The sequence below is a fragment of the Gracilinanus agilis genome, chromosome 6 (genome assembly GCF_016433145.1).
Source record: "Gracilinanus agilis isolate LMUSP501 chromosome 6, AgileGrace, whole genome shotgun sequence".
Taxonomy (NCBI): Eukaryota; Metazoa; Chordata; class Mammalia; order Didelphimorphia; family Didelphidae; genus Gracilinanus; species Gracilinanus agilis.
Window position 1 is genome coordinate 232,058,181 of NC_058135.1, and position 21,247 is coordinate 232,079,427.

At 39.0% G+C, this 21,247-nt stretch overlaps 1 protein-coding gene across 1 annotated transcript; it reads left to right on the forward strand.

Annotated features, from left to right (window-relative positions):
- The first annotated feature begins 504 nt into the window (after nt 1-504).
- On the forward strand, nt 505-19,386 carry SAAL1 (serum amyloid A like 1). Its single transcript, XM_044680355.1, has 12 exons — nt 505-651; nt 1,435-1,545; nt 2,516-2,599; nt 4,120-4,199; nt 6,215-6,274; nt 6,406-6,521; nt 7,300-7,480; nt 9,006-9,088; nt 9,183-9,371; nt 13,792-13,982; nt 17,119-17,211; nt 19,065-19,386. Exons 1-12 carry the CDS (start codon nt 505-507, stop codon nt 19,161-19,163), a joined length of 1,434 nt encoding a protein of 477 aa, XP_044536290.1. The 3' UTR covers nt 19,164-19,386.
- The last annotated feature ends 1,861 nt before the right edge of the window (nt 19,387-21,247 follow it).

Here is a 21,247-nt window from a genome sequence, read left to right on the forward strand (position 1 = left end):
GAGGGGCAATGGATGCTGCAATTTTTTTCCAGGAGTTAGACACCAAGAGGATCTGTCCAGCGCTAGTGGAGAATGGTAGGACCCAGGCAGTCAGTGATTGGCTCTGCTGACAGGCAATATCAGAAGTGGAACCTGATCCGAAGTCCTTTGACTCCAGGCCTATCCGGAGGATCTTGGTTTCATGGTGTCCTTCCCCTGATGCCAGAGCTCTAGGCATCTGTCCCTAGTTGTCTCGTTTCTTTAGTATGTCCACTTCCCTCGGTGTCTAGGATCCTCCTCCAGTTTCCTCGCGGGTGGCTGACCCCTCCCCTTGCCCTCCAGTAGTCTACCGCGCTCCGGGCTCCCGTAGCTGCTGCAGGCTGGCCCGTGGACGCCAGGGGGCGCTGTAGCGGGAGGCCTGGTGGCAGGCGGCACAGGGCGCCTCTCTCTCCGGCCCCCGCGCCACTTCCTCACCTCTTCCTCCTTCTCTGGTTTAGGCTTGGGCTGCCGCCGCCCCTGCCCGCCATGGACCGCAACCCTTCCCCTCCTTGGAGGGAGTTGGAGGCTGAGGCCGAGACCGAGGCTGAGGCTGAGGGCGCAGGGGGAGACGCCATTGGCGCCACGATCTACAGCAAGCACTGGCTCTTCGGCGTCCTCAGCAGCCTCATCCAGGTGCGCCCGCTGTCCCCCCCCCCCCCCCCCCGGGGAGAGACCCTGTCTCAGTCCAGACCCGAATCCCTTGCGCCACTCCCCTAACTCAGCCCAACCCCCGGACCCCGTCCCCACCAGGACCCTCCCTTCCCCTGGCACATTTTCTAATTAGATCTAGACCTAACCTGTCTCCCCTCCTTCTCTTCCCCTGACGGTCATAGCTTATCCCGCTCTTAGTTGGACTCTGGATCTGCCGCTCTCTTCTGGACCCTTCCTCCAACTCCCAAGTACCTTCTCGCTCCCCGGCTTCACTTCTTGTTGCTCTTCTAACCGTGCTCCTTCCTCAGCCCTAGAATCCCTTCTCTGGACCCTGAGATCCACCCCCCTTCAAATGCAGCTCTTCTGGATGTCTCCCCCGAGACGTTCCTCATACACAGTCTCTGCACCCAAACACCGCCAGGACCCCAGACCCTAAAGGCTTTTCTGGAAATACTCCCCAAGGCTTTCAGGTGACCCCGGGTGCATTCTTCTAGGGAGTGCCTGGCCCCACAACCATCTCCCCAGCCAACCTCCAAGATGAACCTGGTCTCAACCACCTCCCTGTGTCCCCCATCCATCCCATATGGACCACGACCAGTGGCTCCCATTACTCCCCCCCCACCCCCAAATCTCTACTAGTTGTACACCCTTTGTTCAGTCAGAAAGCTCTTCCCCTTCCCCTGCCCTTGTAACATTGTTACATGTTAAATGGAGAGTGTGAGATTAGCCTTGATTTATCCCTTTTCTTTTTTTGTCTTTCTAAAGCTTATTAACCCAGAGAAAGCCAAAGCAGATGACGAGGAAGAGGAACCCACAGAGTTGGATGAAGAATTGGAGAATGAAATTTGCAGAGTGTGGGACATGTCCATGGATAAGGTAGGACTGTAGGGTGCTGTTTGAAAGGAAGCTCTTACTGAGAACTACTAGTGAATGTGTTTTCTTCCTATTTGTTGCATCTCAGCTATGGAGACCAGCTCCTCCTGCCTGCCACTAGTCCTGGAGACTGGTCATCTGGAGCTCCAGACCATATACTTGTCTCTGGAGGCGAAGGAGAATCTCTGTTGTTGCCATCAATGAGAATTGGCAAGATTTTATATTGGTGTCTATTGAGAGCCCCTGGGCTGGAAAATCGCAGATAACTTATCAATGCATATAATGATGCTCTTATTGACATAACCCATGGAAGCTTGTTTTTTCTCATGCTTTTTGTGCCTATGCATGAGGTTGAGGAGTTGGGACAATGCTGATGCTTGAAGGGCTGGAGGAGAAAGACAGAACAAGAAAGAAATAACAATTTTTCCTCCTCTGTATTTCCTTTGAAATGTGAAGATTGCTATGAATTCATGAGCAAGTTAGGAGACAGTTTCATTTTTTGCCAAAGTAGAAGGGAAATGAGAAGACTGTTCTTTATTTTCCAAATGCATGGAGAACATTTACATTCTGGTAGTATTTTCAATTGCTGTGTGAGAATATGCTTTTTGTTGAGCATTTCTAAAACTCATTCATCTCTAAAACCTTGTGAAAATTTGTAGTAATGCTTTAACAAAGTGTCCTTTGGATGGGACAGATATATTGGAGATAGTACATTCCATACTAAAAAGAGGAGGAAAAAAAATCACCAGTGCAATGAGTTTTGTTTTGCTCCAATGCCTTGGGAGCAATATTAAAAAGATTCTGCAGTATTATTTTTATATCTTACCCACTATTCCCAACTTTGCCTTTTGTCCTATAACTATAACATCTAAGATATAAGATTACATATTTTATAAATAAGTTATTAAGTAAACATGAGGTTTTAAAAGATCAAGAGAAAGGCCTTGGTTCATTAAACATTTTCTCTTTTTAGGATGTAGCTTTATTTCTCTATGAATTTAATGCTCCAGACATATTTATGGGAGTGTTGGCCAAGACCAAGTGTCCTCGACTAATGGTAAGTGTATATATAAATAAAAGTGAGTCTTTAAAATAATAATTGACTCCATCAGTCCTTTCCCTAGAAACAATTTTAGCCAGTAATTCACTTCTCTACAATACTTGTCTCTCTTGACCCACCCCCATCTTCCCTGATATTCTCTACTTCTTTCTCATTGTTGGGAAGAGTAAGGGTTAAAAATTAAAGATTGGACTAAATGTATAAAAATGTGGTTGCTGAAAATAAATTACTCAAGTCAGGATGACTTTTATGGTAGTTTATTTACAAAAGGAGAAAGAGTGAAAGTAAGGAAATGAGAGAGAGTAGATAATTACTCCAGCCTGGTCCAAACCAGGCAGAGCTTCAGAGGCCCCAGCAAAGAGGGGCCCAGAGGTAAATTAAATAAGGGTTCTAGCCACGAGGCCTCCTCCAAGACAAGGAGCCTCTCCAGAAGCTAGTACCTCCAGAAAAGCCAGGAAAAGGAGTGAGTCTTTTCACTCACCCACGCAGTAATTCAAAGGGAGAGATTTAAGAACAGTCTCACCAAATTTCAGTCTCAGGTCCATGAAGCAGATCCTTCACCAGCCTCTACCTGTAACTGTAACTTCCAATAGCTAGGTTCATTTGGGTTCATCAGACACTAGGCTTCTTTGCTTCTTTGCTTCTAAACTTTAGGTACCTAATTTGTTCCGCTTATCATTCACTCTATTTTTTACCTTTTACAAAGATGTTTTGATGCATTATGAGTTCTAGTACCTCTAGGCCCCTATCCTCACATTTAAAAAAAATTCTTACCTTCTCTCTTAGAATCATTACTAAATATTGGATCCAAGACGGAAAGAGTTATAAGGACTAGGCAATTAGGGTTAAATAACTTGCCCTGGGGCACATAGCCAGGTGGCTAGATTTGAACCCAGGACCTTTTGTTTTTATCCACTGACCTACCTAGGTGCCCTCTTTCCTACTTAAAAAAAAATTCCCTTGATATTCTTAATGTTTTTCCTCTCCAGATGAGTTTTGTCATTATTTTTCTAGTTCAGTTAAGTACATTAATGTTTTTATTCTGCATTTTGTCCTAATAGTACTTTTCATTATTCATTAATCTACCATGATTTATTGAATTAGTTTTGTTGCCTTAACTATTCTGTAAATTCCTTGAGGCCAGGATTCACTTGATCTATGTTTTTCTATATCTCCCCATAATCTATAACATGTGCTAGCCACATGATAAAACCTAGGCAGATAACTAATCTGGTCTCAGTGTAGGAAATATTTTTTCTCTCCTACTCCCCACTTTTGGCTTATGGAAATCTATGTGTGTAGTCTATAATATCTCTCAAAAAATAGCAGCAATATGATAAGTATGAGAAGAGTGGTATTGGTAAAGAATAATTAAAATCTCTTTTGAGTTATAAGAAAGAGTCATTTTTTTCTCATGTAATGATTTCATTCCATTATTTTTCAGTGTTTACCTTTTAAAAAAACTTTTATTTTGTGCTTACTCTAAATCTATTCTAATGTATTGCTTGGTTTGGCAGGAAATTTGCGTTGGAATTTTGGGTAATATGGCCTGTTTCCAGGAGATATGTGTGTCTATCAGTAATGATAAAAATATTGGGTAAGTTTTATTACAAAGTAATTACTGGGTTTTTGTGAATTTTGTTTTTATTTGATTTATATTTAGTAAAACTTGCTAGAGCAGCCTTTAAAGCAAATGCATAGGATAAGGAGTAAAAAGCTGTGATTTTCAGGGTCCCCTTTTTTCATAGTACCTGGTGTTCAATAGATAAAGTGCATTTTTCATTTTTTAAAATTAAATGTAAAAACAATTTTAACATTCATTTTTAAAAATGTGTTCCCAATTCTCTTCTTTCTTCTCTTCATCTCCTTCCTAAAACAGCAAACAGTTTGATATGGGTTAAACCTATGCAGTCAGGCAAAACTCATATCCATGTTAGTTATGTTGTGAGAGAAAACAGAAACCATAAAAAACCAATGGAAAAAAGTATTCTTTGATCTGCATTCTAACTCTAGCAGTTCTTTCTCTGGAGGTGGATAGCATTTTTTATCATGAGTCCTTTGGAACTGACTTGAATCTTTATGTTGCTGAGAATAGCGAAGTCATTCACAATTGATCATCATACGATATTGCTTTTACTGTGTACTGTGTTCTGGTTCTACTCCCTTCACTTTGTATCAGTTCATGTATAAATCTTTCCAGGTTTTTCTGAGCTGCTCCTTTTTGGCATTTCTTACAGCACAATAATATTTCATGACAATTATATACTACAACTTGTTTGGCCATTCCCTAATGATGGGCATCCTCTTGGTTTCTAATTCTTTGCCACTACAAAAAGCTACAGTATTTTTGTACATACAGGTCCTTCTCCCCAACCCACCTTTTTTTTTTAAACTCTTTGGGATACAGACGTAGTAGTGGTACTGCTGGAAACCACAGTGCATTTTTGAGAAACAGATGACTTCTACCTCCTCTCACTGGAATGGGGGTCTGGGTGGTCTGTGAGGAGTCAGCTCTGAATGGTAGGAATGATCAAATACTGGATGCAGGCTATGGGGAAGGCTGATTAGAGAAGGCTTGAGGTCCAGGGTAATCCTTGGGTTTGTGGTAATCACATAGACTCAGGATTAAGAGAGTCCTTATAAGTTCTAGCATATATTCTATTGGCTTTAGAGCCACATGAGACCTTTGTGTTCTTTTACCTTAGTCTACTCATTTTGCTGATAAGGGATCTGAAGCTTTTGAGATGAAATGATTTTCTCAGGATCTCACAGGTAGTTAGTTGTGGAACCAGATTCAAACTGAGGTCCTTTTAACTCTAAATCCTACTCTTTCCTTTGCACCATGCTATTGGTCTGGTCTTACCCTGACCTAAAAAGAATCCCCTCTACAATATCTCTGACAAGTAGTTATCTAGACATGAAGGTCTCTAGGGTTGGGAAACCCACTATTTTCCAAGGTGGATTTTTATACTTTTAGTTTGCTCAGTGTTAGGCAGTTTTTCCTTATTTTGAGCCCAACTTAGCCTTTCTTATAGCTTCTTCATATTGTCCTAAAGACTCTTGAGGCCAAGCAAAATATGCCCAATAACATCTCTACATGTATTAGGGTTGTCCTGGTCAAGCATGGTCTTGTTCTTTTATGTAGTTAATTTGAAGGTTTCAAGATCTTCCCTTCTTTCTAGAGTTACCTGGTACAGTCCCTAGTAATTATCTTCTTTTACCAAATTCTCAGAATACAAAATATTAATAGGTTTATAATTTTGGAAACAGACTTTTTACTTTGTAATCTATTTTTGTTAGACATGAATTGTCAGTCATTCATTCATCAATCATTTATTAAGCACCTACTATATGCATGTACTAAGTGTTGGGGATACCAAAAAAACACCAAAAAGAGCCCCTGCTCTCAAGGAGCCACAGGAAGACAATATCCAAATTAGTATATACAATGAAGATGTTTGCAGGATAAACTGGAGATAATCAGCAGAGGAAAGGCACCAGTATTGAGGGGAATTGGGCAATAAATTAAAGTGAAATATTTTATTTGAATCATGTTTTAATGAAAAGAAAGTATGTGTAGGAATGTATGATTTGATTTTTCTTGTTTTCTAGACAGACGTTGTTGCACTGCTTATATGATTTGGATCCTCCTACTCTGCTGGAAATAAGCAGGTTTGTCTTTTTGTCTGTACTCAAATCTGGTCATTTCATCCACAAGACAATGTAGAATTTTTTTAATGAGAAAGTTTAAAATTGCCTTCACCCTATTTTAATTAGAAATTATGTTTATATTTCTCATGTAGATTATTGCTAACTTGCCTTTCTCAGCCACAAGTGGCCAGTGTTTGGGTTGAAAGGATACGGGAAAATCCAGCAGTCTATGATAGCATTTGTTTCATCATGTCAAGTTCAACAAATGGTAAGTAACCAAGGCATTTGGAGAACCAGATTTTTAGGGTATCTTAATGATTGAGGAAGTATTCTTGAAGCTCAGAGCAAAGTATATGCTTTGCTCACAAGAAGTGAAAAAGATCATTTAGCTCAAGATTGAGATAGGCATTAGAGTGATGATTTCTTTAGTGAGGAACCTCATTCAACCAGTGAGTATGGTGAAACCTTCTCTGCAGCTTGCAGAGGTGGGCTAGAGCAGTGGTGTTGAAATCTAGTAGAAAAAAAAAAGGGCCATTAAACCATTCAAAGGGATCCCTAAGTCTGTGTATTGACTTAGAACACCACACACCCACCTATCTATGTTCTATTGTATTGTTATTTATTTTGTTAAATGTTTTCCAATTACTTTTTTTTTTTAATTTTACTTTTGAATATTTTCCTATAGTCTCCAATTACATTTTAATCTAGTTCCTGGGCACTTGAGAGTGAACCTCCTGTTTGATACTTCTGGCCTAGAGAATTGAGTATTTAGGTGCATTGCCTAGGATCATACAGCCAGTATGTATCAGAGGCAGAACCTGAATCTAGAGCTTCCTTCCTCTGAGAGTATTTCCATGTTGCCTATAAGGTTCTTTATTCTGTTTGTGTCCCAGGACACTGATGAAACCCTGTCTTTATAAAGAAAGCAGTACAGAAGGGGAAAAAAAGACCCTCACAATCTATGATGATTTTCCTTAGGAATTTTAATTAACTTGGTTAATTTCAAGATTTTCTCTTCATTTTCATGGGTGTTCTCTTCTCTGCAGTTGACTTGCTGGTGAAAGTGGGTGAAGTGGTTGACAAGCTCTTCGACTTAGATGAGAAGCTAATGGTGGAATGGATTAGAAATGGTACTAATGAGGTCCTAGACCAGTCCTCTGAGGATTTGGAAGAGAAATCCCCACTGAAGATTGTCCCCTGTGTACTTGAAGCTGCTAAACAAATCCGGTAGGATTATAGAGAACAGTGTAATCCTGGTCTGTCCTAGGAACTTCCTTTACTTAAAGGGGTTGGGAGGCCTTGGACCAGTACTTGTCTAGATAGCACCAAAGGGGCCCACAGGAGAAACTATGTAGACAGCTTTGTCCATTTAGGGTGGCATGGGCCCTGGACCTGTCTGCAACAGAGCAGGGTTGTAGAATTGCCATTGTACAGTATGCTGTTTTTAACAATGCCTATTTTCACCTATTGTGGAGGGGCCCAGCTTTTTCTTTCCATGGATGAGGATTCCTTTGATTGAACCACTGACTTTTAAGTCATCCAGGTTTCAAAACTTGGACTTAACCATCATTCTTTTCTCTTCTTTCCCCTTACCTCCCACATTACTTAGTTGTACTTATTTTACATATACAATATAAGTCATCTTCATCTCTTCCTTTCTTTTCCATTTACCTGAATATCACCATAGGCTTTTATTTCTTCTCATCTGAACCATTATAATAATAACCTTACTAATCTTCCTTCAGTTTTTCTGTCTCCCATCCACTTTTCATATAGCAGCTGAAATAATCTTCCTAATGCAAAGATCTCTTGTCATGTGACTCCTGCTAAAAAAATTTTGTCATTCTTTAATAATTTTTCGATAAAAAACAAACTTCTTACCTCTTTCTGGCCTGATTAACTCTATTTTCCTTCATTCATTTTAGCCATAGGGACTATATTGGCTGTCCTCGAGGTCATCCTGCCTCTAATTATTAGCATAGGCCATCTCTTCTACCTGGAACATATTCCTTATTCCCTTCTTCTTGTTGAAATCCTTGTCATCCATTAAATTTCAGCTGAGATGCTACCTCTAACATGAACTGTCCCTGATCTGCACAACCAAAAATATAATAATAAAAATAAAAATAGTTTCTTCTTTTCTTAAATTTTTTTGACACAATTTCTAGGTCTCACTCACCTCCCATCCTATTCAGTATTTTATCTTCCTTTTGCACAGGTAATATTCCCCTATTACAAGGTAAGCTTCTTGAAGGAAAAGGCTATATTGTTTTCTATCTTTGTGTTTCCAGCAACCTAGCACAGTACCTTCTGCGTGTAAAAGGCACTTTTGAAGGCTTGTTCAATTTGTTGAACTGAAGGTCATCTCCATTAGTGTCTCTGAAAGGACCTTTTTCTTTAATGAATGAAGATCTAATGGGAGCCTGAGCTGATTAGAATCCAGATATTTGGATATTGCTAATGCTGAAGGGGTTTCCTTTTTAGCTTTCACCATTGAAAGGAGGCAATCTTTAGAGCAACTGAAAAAAACCAAAACAAAACACTGTTGCTGCTGCCTCAGTTGAGATTCAGGAACAAGATTCCACTGGTTTGAGTAAAACAAAATACTCAGTTTCTTTGTGGAATTTCTTGTAGTGGGTTTGTTTGTGTCTGGTCTTGGAGATATTTTGTTTCCTAGGGTATGTCTTCTGTGTAATTTTCTTTCTTTGGGCCTGGAAGTCATTGAGTCAGTGCTTTTGTTGTTTGCATGCAGTTCAGATAACCCAGTAGGACTGGATGTTTATATGCATATCTTACAACTACTTACCACTGTGGATGATGGAATTCAAGCAATTGGTAAGCAATTTTATGGAGAATTATCAGAATGATGATAGCACATTTTAGTCATTTAATTATTTCCCCTCTTTGAATCAGTGCTTTCTTTATCAAGTTCAGCTCCCTGATGTTGGAAGAGATACTTGGAATTTTCTTTCTGATCTGGCCTGCCATGAATTCTGTCAGCCTGGTGATCCACCAATCATACTTCAGGAACAGAAAACAGTGCTGGCATCCATCTTCTCAGTGTTATCTGCTGTATATGTGTCACAGGCTGAACAGGAGTATATAAAGATGGAAAAAAGCAAGTATCATTTCCACCAGTTGTGATTGATGATGACCCCCTTTTAAACACTGGTAATTTTAAAAATAGTTTGCCTGTATACATCCTATGTGTGATCCACAGTGCTGATCAAGCTGGGAGTAGTAATCTTAGTAGGAATGATAGAAATAGGATTGCATCTGCTGTAACAGAAATTTACAGAGTTAAGGATAGACAGAATTTCATTTGGCAAATGCTGTTATAATTTCACATTCTGTATGACAAACTAGGAAGTGTAGTCCACATTAGTAGTTCTTTTTACTTCTTACCAAATATTCTATTATATGGAATATATAGTTATGGTGGTGATCTTGCCAACATAGAAGTAAATTTCTATAATGAATACTATGTCATCTCTCCACCCATATCCACCCATTTAGTAAACTCCTGAGATACCTCTATGGTAAAATATAAAGTCTTCTGTCGTTCAAAGCTCTTAATCACCTATCTCACTCCTACCTTTTCAGTCTTTTTTACTCCTCACTCTCTGATACATACTCTGCATTCCTGAGCTACTTACCTCCTTCCTGTTCTTCTCTAAAGACTGTCCATCTTTTAACTCCATTAATTTTTCCTGGCTGTCCTCCATACCTGGAATGCTCTCTTTTCTGCTTCTTGCCTTCTCTGACTTTTTTCAAGTTCCAGCTGAAAATGCAGCTATAAGGAGCTTTTCTTGATCCTCAGTGTTTTTGCCTTTTCTATCTTTTTCTTGTTTGTACATAGATGTTTTCATGTTGTGTCTCCCATTAATACATGAGTTCCTTGACAATAGGAACTGTTTTTGACCTTTCTTTCATCTGTGGTGCTAAGCATAGTGCTGGACACATAGTAGATACTTAATAAATGCTTATTAACTGACAGCCCTGTGCAATAAGAGTTGTTATCTCCATTTTACAGATGAGAGAACTGAAAATGAGGGAGGTTAAGTGATTTTCCTGAAAAGTAACTGTCCAATCTAGGATTTAAACTTGGGTTGAATTAAATCTCTGCTTAAGGAAAATTACTTTGATATCTGTTTAGAATGGCCCAGAGTGGCCCGAGTCTTGGGGCCAAGTAGGAGGCTGTTTCAATAATCTGGGAAAACAGTCCAGAACCTAAACTAAGGTGATAGCTATATGAATGGAGTGAAGGGGTTGCATATAAAAGATATTATATTATAAAGCTATATTATTATATAAAGATATATTTTTATATATGAAGTAGAAATAGCAATTTCTTGGTAACATACTGGTAAAGGGAGTTGAGGTAAAGTGAAGTGTTGAAGATAATGCCAAGTTTTGAACCTGAGACGCTGAAAGGATCATTATATCTGTAACAAATAGGGAAGTTTGGAAGTGGGGAGGATATAAAGGCAAAGATAACAAGATTAGTTTTAGATTTATTTAGTGTAAGATGTACCTAGGGTATTCAGTTTGAAATATCATGACAGGGGAGAAATTGGGAGTCAATCTATGAATCTGTCATCAACATAAAGATAATAATTAAACTCAAGAGAGCTAGTGAGTACACTAGATGAAAGTATAGAAAGAAGAAAAGGGGCTCTGCAATAGAACCTTGAGGAATACCTCCCATTAGAAACCAGGATGTAGATGATGAGTCGGCAAAGGAGACTAAGAAGGAATATTCACACAGTTGGGGGCAAATCAAGACAGAGAGCAGAGCACAAGAGTTTCTAGCAGGAGAGGTAGTCAGTACTATAATATGCAGTAGGCACACTGAAAAGGATTAAGGTTAAGAAAAGACCACCAGATTTAGTAATTCAAACATCATTGGTAACTAGTGTGAGTGAGATGAGAGGAAGAAGAAAGCCGTGCAGCAGCCTTTTCTAGGAGTTTGGCTGAGAAAGCTTGGGGAGATGGTGAAAGTCTGACTTAGGGATGAGGGAAGATGATGTGTTTGAAAAAGCAGCAGAGGAGGAACCAGTTGGCAGATTGGATTGAATATTTGAGAGTGGGGGATGACGGATGATATGATTTATTGTAGAAAATGGGCTGCTTGATAGTGTTAAAAGCCATAGAGAGATTAACACATAAAAACCATTTACTTTTAATAGTTAAGAAATTATTGATGGCTTTGGAATAGATAGTTTCTGTCAAGTGTTAGGGTGAGCAGCCAGATTGCAAGGAGTTGAGACCTGGGAGGGGAGGATGTAGAAGTGGTTCATATCAATGGCCATCTGTAAGAATTTAACAATGAAAGGAACTTGAGGAAGTGGTAGGATCATGGTACATTTTTTAAGGATGGAAGAGATGGGACATGCACGTGGGAGGTGTTGAAGGAGTCAGTGGATAAAGAGAGATTAATAATGATCCAAAATTGGGGCAATGATTAAGATGCTGTTGGAGTGGATAGTATCAAGGGGCAAATGGAGAGACTGACCTTGCTAAGAAAGGCCAACTGTTTATCAGAGACTGTAGTAAAGGAGGAGAGAATAGGGGATGATCAAGAGGGAGTTCAATATCTAAAGTAGGGGAAAAGAGAAAATTCTCTGGAAATGGCTTCTTTTGTCAGAGGAGGTTTGGAATAGCCACAGTTGAGAGTTGGATAGTCTATAGGAAAGAAGTAAAAGGATTGTCATGCAGAATGAGAGTCCACTTGAGATTAGATAGTAACTATTAAATCCATTCGAAAGTTGTAAAACTTTCTACAGCAGCATGTGAATAGGCATGGAGATGGTATAAAGTGGGAGTATATGAGGATTAAGGTTTGACAAGTTGTGACAAGCAATAAAACAAGGGAGCAAAGGATCAAAGACAATAGGAGAGAGTATAATTGAACTAGTTAACCCTGCAGTCAAGGCTTTGAAGGAAGGACAGCAAGACCAGAGTCATGGGAATGGATGGAGAAGAGGGCAGGTAGAAGGTTAAGATGAAGAAAAGATTTAGGGGGAGGGAGGGAGGAGAAGAGAGAGAGAGAGAGAAAGAGAGAGAGAGAGAGAGAGAGAGAGCAGAGGATAGAAACAGGGATTTTAGAGTTCTGGATCATGGAGGTAGATTGGTTATGGATGATGTTGAAATCAAGTAATCAAGTGTATGACCAGTCAGGCAGATAGTCAACTAGTATTTATTAAGTGTCAGGCACTAGACTAAACACTGAGGCAAATGCCAAAAGATGGTCCCTGTCATCAAGAAGCTCACAGTCTAATAGGGGAAACAGCATACAAACAACTATATACAAACACTTTCATCCTCACAGTTTCTGAGATAGCAGCAAGCAGATGTATTACCAATGAAGAATTGTGTGGGAGAAATAGTGGAAAAGGTCACTGAAGAGATACAGAACTGCTAAGGGAGGAGGGCCAATTCTATAATGAAAGTGAAAGATCACTGAGGAGTAGCTCAAGTGTTCGGTTGGTTGGTTGTTGTCCTTCCTACTTGAAAAGGACCGAAAATGACATCACTGATTTTGTCTTTTGACTAGCACATAAAGTCGATTTAAATGAGGCAAAATTGCACAGAGTTCAAGCTCATTCTCTTCCAGTTTTGCAAAGCTATTGAAATCCAGTGGCAAGACAGATTTCATGATGACTGGCAATGGCTTAGGATGCTGAGGGTGATATTGGCTTCTTTGATGTCTAACCTAAACACAGTGCCTGCTTTCACTGCCTTCCTGGCCATTGTAACAAAACATTCTCATCTGCCCCTTCCCATGGGGATGGGAGGAGTCTAGATTTCACATGCCTGGAGTGAATACTCTCCATATACATCAGGTTTGAGGCTTTTGCTCTACTGAGAAGGCTTATTGGGGTATAAACATTGCTCATGATACAGTTTCTTGGAGGCACAGGTGAGAATTGGGTGGCAGGTGGACACCAGAGGAGGATGGGCAGTTCAGAAAAGGGCTCAGCAAACCTTCACTCCAGAGATGTTAGTCTTCCCTGAACACTCCATATAGGACTCAATAGGGATCCACCTAATTTTAAGAGATTTAGAGTAAAGGCCTCCAGTAGGCTGATAGCCCTTATAGAGGATTTATGGAAGAAGACGGGATAGACATAGAGAATAAGATGACTTGCATAGGTTGCATTTGTTATCATTAAAGGGTTATCCTACATCAGTTGAGATCCTACACATCTGTTAAAATTTTTAAACGTCAGGTGCTTTGCTAGAAATGGCAGCCTGAATTAATGCAGAGAGATTAGACAATGCAGGACAAGATCAGGATTATTCATTCACTAGAATGTAGGATTCATGAAGGAAGGTCTGCTTTTGGCTTTTCACATTTTTAAACGTAAACTACTTTTCTGTTGTAATCCATATGATTTAGAGCTAACATTTGTGATTTGTAGAGCACAGTAGATGTGTTTGATTTGATCAGATCACTTAAAATATTTTTATAACAGAAGAAATACTCAATATATATTTCTGACTTTATCTCTCTTCATTTATTGATTGTACAATAGGTCTGCCTCTAATTGGCAGCTTGATTCGGGTCTTGCACAACATGGAGGACTGTCAGCAAAGATCAGTGAACTTAGATTCTAACAGAGAAGAAACTGAAAAGTCTGATGTAACTGAGGAAGATTTCCACTTGAAAGTCTTAAAGGATGTTTCGTGTGAACTACTTTCTAATGTTTTTCAGGATTTGACAAAGGTACTGAAAAATCCTTTTATGTTCACTTTTCAGGTAAGAAAGCTAGCCACAATTCCAGGGAGGATTGTTCCCCTAAGCTTTTGTAGGAAAGAGTAGGGAGGACAAGGGAGAGGGAGATGTTCAGGAGGGGTGTGTCTGCCTGATAGCACCTCTAGTGAATGAGTCAGGGTGCTTGATTAGGTGCTAGGCAGTAGGAGAGGAACATGGCCTGAAGTTTAACTTATTCCAGTAAGAAGCAGTGCTGTAGAGTTGTTAGAGAGCTACCCTTAGCCCTCTAAGGAAGACTTGGATTCTAGTCCTGTGACTGACAGGTAGACTAACATCATGACCATAGGCACCAGTCATTTGGGACTACTAGGTAGCACCACAGTGCACACTGCTGGGCCTAGGGCCAGGAAGACTCATCTTCCTGAATTCAAATCTGGCCTCATATGCTTACTAGCAGCTATGTGTCTCTGGATTGAAAGCCAGGTTCTAGAGACCCACAGGTCCTGGGTTCAAATGTGGCCTCAGGAACTTCCTTGCTATGTGACTTTGGGCAAGTCACTTTAACTCCTATTGTGCAACCATTATTGTTCTGCCTTGGAAACTATGCATAGTATTGATTTTGATAGGAAGGTAAGGGTTTAAATAAAGAGTCAGTTAAATGACTAAACAATAACACCCATTATTTAATCTCTGCCCTAGGCAACTCTCTGACTTTCATCAGCTGTAGAGTTCCTGGCTTTCATTTATAGAGGAAGTTCACACTTCTGTGATATTCTTCTAGCTATTGAAATTATAGGTCAACTGTCCCCCTCAAAAATGTCCCAGTAGTAGGTTTAGATTTAGTAACTGAATCTCTCACTCTATCCATTCTGTGATGCAAATTCCAGTGAGTTTAGGGAGCTCACTACCCAACAAGGTAGCCCATTCTAAACTTGAATAGCTAAAGTATTGTTAAAAAGTGATCTACAATATATTGATCTAAAATCTGCCTTCTGGTAACTTTGATTCTTATTCTGCTTCTTGAAACTATACGAACTATATCAAATCCTTCTGTGTGATAGCTCTTCAAATATTTGAAGACATCTGTGATATCTGCTGTCTTTTTTTTTTTTTAACCCTTACCTTCCATCTTAGTATCAATACTTTGTATTGGTTCTAAGGCAGAAGAGCAATGGGGGTTAAGTGACTTGCCCAGGGTCACACAGCTGGGAAGTGTCTGAGGTCAAATTTGAACCCAGGACCTCCAGTCTCTAGGCCTGTCTTTCAATCCACTGAGCCACCCAGCTGCCCCCTCTTTTTTTTTTTTTCTTTTGTTAAATCCCCACCTTCTTTCTTAGAATTGATACTAAGTATTAATTCTAAGGCAAAAGAGTGGTAAGGATTAGGCAGTTAGGGTTAAGTAACTTGCCCAGGGTCATATAGCTAGGAGTGTCAGATTTTCTTTTTCAGAGAAGTTCCTTTTTAAGTTAATCATTAAACATGATTTCTAGACCTTTTTATAATCATTGTCATCTTCTTTTGAGCATGCTTTTATCTTATTGATTAGTAGTTTGTTTTTCTAAAGTCTTGTATAATAATATTAATAAGTGCTTTCTTCTCAGAACCCTGTGAGATAGGTTGTACCAGTCTTCTTTCCATTTTAGAGATAGTGAAAGTTTAGTTTCAAGAACACTTGCCCTTGGGCACACAGCTAGTTAGTCATTCTAGAGCCAAGACTTAAAGACTCCTGCCTGCCTGTGATGTCCAGCCCTTTTTCTCTCACATCACACTATTTCTATCAGGGATATCTGGCTTTGTAGAACTTTCCTTTATAAATCTTAGGAGGAAAGGACCACCTTCTCCATAAGTTCCTGCTAATTCTGTTTTACTAATCTGTTTTTCATCATTTATCACAATTGAGTTTATAATATCAATTTCCCTCTCTGTTTCCTTTACTTCCTGAAAGCTTTAGCTTTCAAAAAGACAACTCATTTAATTTAATTTAATTAATCATTTTTTTTTAAACCCTTGTACTTCGGTGTATTGTCTCATAGGTGGAAGATTGGTAAGGGTGGGCAATGGGGGTCAAGTGACTTGCCCAGGGTCACACAGCTGGGAAGTGGCTGAGGCCGGGTTTGAACCTAGGACCTCCTGTCTCTAGGCCTGACTCTCACTCCACTGAGCAACCCAGCTGCCCCTCAGATGCTTTTTTTTAGTAGAATGAGAGTTCTAATTCATGTCCAAAAAGCTAAAGCCCCTCTCTTTATCGTATCTTGCCTATGTGATAATTTTGTGTTTTCCATTAGGAAAGCATGATCTAGAATAGCCTGTTCAGCATTTATATAGTATATTTTTATGATTGCTTCTTTTTCTCCTTTTATCTTTGCCAAATGTTGCCCACCATATTAATATTCTTCAGCTAATGGATTTTCATATAAGTACAAACTTTTTTGATATGTACCCCTTGCCTCTGTCTTGAATCCCTTTTCAACAAATGATATCTATTCCTTCTTCTAACATTCCATGTTCATTTTGTTTATTGGTCACACTATGTTTCTGAGGCTGAGTATTTTTCTGAACTCTTATTTTTTCCTTAAAAATTACTGGGCAACTCCTGCCATGCCATTTTCCATGCCATTCATTGTCTTCCATAATGTCCAGTGTTGATTTTTAGCTGGACGTCTTTCTTCCTTTCCTCAGATTTAACTTTAAAGCTCAATCAGATTATTGAGTTTCCTGTTAGTTGTATTCTTACCAGCCATTGTGATGTATAAACTATTTTTTCCCAGGAGTCCACCCTTCTAGTATTGCAAAAAGTAGTCTAGAAAAATCTCCTGTTCTTCCATCCCATCTAAATGACCAATTATTTCACTTCTTAAATCTTCCCTTCTCTTCCAAAGTTATAACTTTAAAGGAGAAAAAGAGCTGAAATCATCATCTCTGCCCCCAAATCATTCATTTTTTTACCAAGGACTTCAAGGTATGTTGAATACCTCCCAAGACACATGGAATTTTCCAGCAGTATCGACAATATCATCTAGACATCATTCCAGCCCTCTCAGTAAACAATTGAGGCAAGATGAAAGGAGAGCCACAACAAGGATGACCAGATCAAGTTTTGAATGTCTTCCTCTGCTCATTTTGTAACTTTTTTACCTTTTTTTTTCAGGAGAATATCATTCAGGCACTAAAGGAAGACCATTTAAACAAGCAGAAGTGTTTTTGTGCATTTAAAAACCTTCTTCCCTTGTACTGCTCTGTGGTGAGTGTGTGAAGATATCCTTTGGACTCATGTATGGAGTACAATGTTGCAGTGACCTGCCAATATATAGGTCTTAGCTTTGGGGATATGTGTACTCTGAGATAAAAACCTATCTTTAGAGATGCCTGTTCACTCTCTGCAGTTAGGGTTAAATTCCTTGTTCCAATAAACACTTAAGTAGAAACCTACTATAAGCAGAGATTTATGTTAGGCACTTGGGGTGGGCAATATAAAGTTCAGAAAAGATACAGTTCCTTCCTTAAAGGTGAGACGATTAAAAAATCAGCAAGACTGGCTTCTGGATAAGAAAATCAGTTTATTAGTTAGGCTAGCATTAACTAATAAATTAATTGGTCAGTGATCTCTTCTGATGATCAAAGACCAAGAAGGCCTCTAGCACAGATCCATAAATAATCCAGTTTTGGAAGCTCCTTATCCAGCTATTTAGTGGACATCCCAAGACCCTTCTTATTGATGAATAGACAATGAAAAGGTGATCCATCAAAATTCCCAACTCCCCATTCCCTGGTGGATGGTGGTTAGTCATGTACAGGTTTCGTGTTCCCCAACTACTGGTGGTGAGGGTGGGAATTGAATTCTGCCCTATAAAGACTGACTCCCTAAAGAAAGAGTAAAGGACTTGATTGTGCTACATGGAGTAGCATTTGTCATAAACTGGTTCTACTTACTGAATAAGACAGACCTCACAATCTCCCATAATCTCGCTTTCCTATGATGGAAGAAGTTCTCTGAATGAATGCAGAGGCTGATGGATTAATTTGAGTTTCTAATTCAAAACCAAAATATAAAAATAATTCAGCATATATTAAAATAAATCCTTTAAAATAAATGTATAATTTAATGGAAAATAATACTCAAAGATTGGTAAATATCATAGGTACTATTCTATTGTATAAATGGAGATTTTGTACCCTGGACTTCATCCCCCAGAAGTCCTTCAGTATTTCCCAGAATTCCTTTTAATCTCTCCACCACATTGCATGGTCACATATTGTTTATAAGCTCTGCAACTCCTCTCTTTTCCTCTCTTCTCTTGTGACCAGGCTGGGTTAGCACCTTTTTAGTTAGCTTTTTTACTTTAGTTATTATTAATAAAATTCATAAAATATAATACTTAGTTATTGGATATTAATTTTAAAATCTATGCTATGATAAATTATTTACATAGTTGGTTCCAAAACAGAATACCATATGAAGTCTCCAGGTTCATTACCAACCAAGGAGATCAAGAGAGATGTCCCAAAGTAGGCAGCAGTACTTGGGTTGGAACTTCGTAGAAGGGTAGGAATTTGACAAAGTAAGGAAAGAAAGGCATTTTAGATATAGGGCCCAAGCTGAGCAGAGGCAGAGAAGCCCAGGACACATCAGTCTCCAATACCAGTATGCAAGTATCTCTGATTTGAGAGTCCTGCTTTACTCCTTCAACTTTGTGCCAAGTCTTAAGATACTTTCTATCTATTGATTTATGCTTATTTTCCAAACTGATATTCAAACTGCCTAGAATTACCCCACTCCATTCCCTACTTATTCTATATATGAAGAAGTATATAAAGTGACAAATAAAGTTCTTACACAGTGGCATCCAGCAGGATTTCCTCAATTTCATCAGGAGCAGGACAGTCAAGGGCCTTCTATACCTGGTGGGTGGTGGTGATACCAGAACTTGGAATTTAGATCTTTAGGGTAGGGGCAGATTGGAAGATATTAATCATGAGAGTAAATGGAAAGGGAAAGTCCATTTACCTGATGATGACCTAGGAAGGAAGAATGAGCAGTTATTGGCAACTGCTGTAAGGTGGAAAACCTGTTTAATGTAGTTGTTTCTACTGCAGGTAGAAGACTTCCTTAAAGTCCTTTGTGATGTTGACAAGTTGCTAGCAGATGACCTGGAGAAGGATTTACCAAGTTTGAAGGCACAGACCAAAAACTAGAACAGAACAGTCCTTTTCTTAAGGAAAATACTGTTTCTTCCCTGGCTGAAGAATGTGATGATCTACAGCTTCCACAAAACCTTGCTGACCTTCTGGAACTTGTAAAGAGCAGCAGAGGGAGATGACTTGTGGAGGTGGGCGAGGGAGCCTTATGGACTGTGACTGCCCTACTTTCCTCCTCTTTGTGTGTTGTGGTCACAAATATAAACAGTATTGACTGTGTTGGTTTGTCAGCTTCAGTGGAAGCAAATCAAGCTAGTATTAAGGTGTAGACTGGAAATGCTTCATAGAACTTGAACCTGAATTTTATGGCAGAATTTAAAAATTAATTTGTTTATGTAATTATGTCAGTGATCAGGGTATTTAAAAACCTTGATAGAAGAAGTAAAATCCGTTAGAATTTAATGTTAGATGGGTTTGTTAAAAGGGCCAAATTTCAACAGTATTGTGCCTGGCAAAGTAGAAATGTTGCCCTGCTTGAGTGAGCACAATTACTTATGAAAATCCCTCTTTGCAACTTAATTGCAGGAGCAGTTCATAAAATAATCAGTTTCAAATCACTGAACTGTTTTTGAGTAATTCCTCTAATCTCCCCTGATTGGATTACAATGGAACTCATGACTTTTTGCTCATCAGACTTTGGCAGTGCTCTCTATGTTATTTGTCAACTGTGACCTGTTACGCTGGGCTGGGATATCAGAATTCTACTATCCCTGGCTTCTATCATTTCCACAAACTTAAATTAAAAGATAAGTTTGGTTTTTGTTCATTATAGACTCCAAAGTCATGCCCAGCAGAGTTTGGTAGTATGTTCTTTGTTCATGTCATGCCTTTTTTGGCTTGCAAATGCTAATTTAGAATATATTTTGCCTTTCATGGTAAAGCTTTCCCACACAGCAAGTGAAAAAGTGATTGAGTTAGCCGTGTGGAAGTAAATAGTTTGTTGTTGGAATGAGATTTTATACATGTTTTTGCATGGTTTCTGAATCTCTCTCTTTACCTTTCACAAGGACATTTGCATAGAAAATTACATATGCAAATACTGAAGCCACATCTGGTAAATTTTTTTTTGTATTTTTGTTCATGGGTTTGGTGCTGACTTTAATATAAACAGAGCAGATGTCTGAAATAATCCCACACAATCAGAATAAAAGGCCATGCCTATACATATACAGGTGGTACATTTCAGCCTGGTGTTAGAAATTCCCCTGTTAGACATTAATGTCTTTACTACTGTCTGTATACCGTTAAAACACTCCTTGGAAGGGCAATGCTTATCAGATTTAGTGTAAGTGAACTTCATATCCTCTCATGAAAATGAATTTTGATCGGGGTAAAGAACTTTTAACATAAGCACTCTGGTCACCTAAGGGCAAGAGAATACCCCTGATGGATCAATTTCAAAGGTGGATGGGAACAGTGGAGTTCTGCTTCATACATTCACTGTATACTCAGTTTTCCATGACATGTTTTTCCTTGTTCAAATGAGGTCTTATAATGCTATATAGATGCTATATTATATTTTGATATAGTTAAAAACTTTACCCCAAAACTAAATAAAAAATAAGTGTGTATTGATTCTGTTTTGCTTTTCTTAACTTAAAAAAAAAAGCTTCTAAATTTGCAAAAGAGATGATTCTTGAGTTAATGAAGGAGTGGTATACAAATGGAATATGGTCTTCAGTTTAGATTCCTCATGGAATTTCCAGGTTGATTTGACCTCATTTCTTGCTTGAAATTTTTGTGCCATACTTATGCTTTGACATTTCTAATTCCTTTAAAGTTTTGTTGTTTGAAAGTAGATAGCAGAGTGGATTAAAAATCAGTATCCTACTGTATGTTGTTTACAAGAAACACATTTGAGGCAGGGTAACACTCACAGAGTAAAGGTAAAGTGCTGGAAATGAATTTATTGTACATCATCTGAAAGTAAAAAAAGCAGGAGTAGCAATCAAGATTTCAGACAAAGCTAAAGCAGAAGAACTGATTAAAAGAGATAAGGGGGGCTGCTAAGTGGCTCAGTGGGTTGAGAGTCAGGCCAAGAGCTGGGTGGGAAGTCTTGGGTTCAAATCTGACCTCAAACA

Bases quoted from the DNA above. Each gene is read 5' to 3' on its own strand.
- SAAL1 (XM_044680355.1), top strand. From the start codon at position 505: ATGGACCGCAACCCTTCCCCTCCTTGGAGGGAGTTGGAGGCTGAGGCC. The intron at 652-1,434 runs GTGCGCCCGCTG...GTCTTTCTAAAG, and splicing joins TCCTCAGCAGCCTCATCCAG to CTTATTAACCCAGAGAAAGC. The intron at 6,522-7,299 runs GTAAGTAACCAA...TCTTCTCTGCAG, and splicing joins CATGTCAAGTTCAACAAATG to TTGACTTGCTGGTGAAAGTG.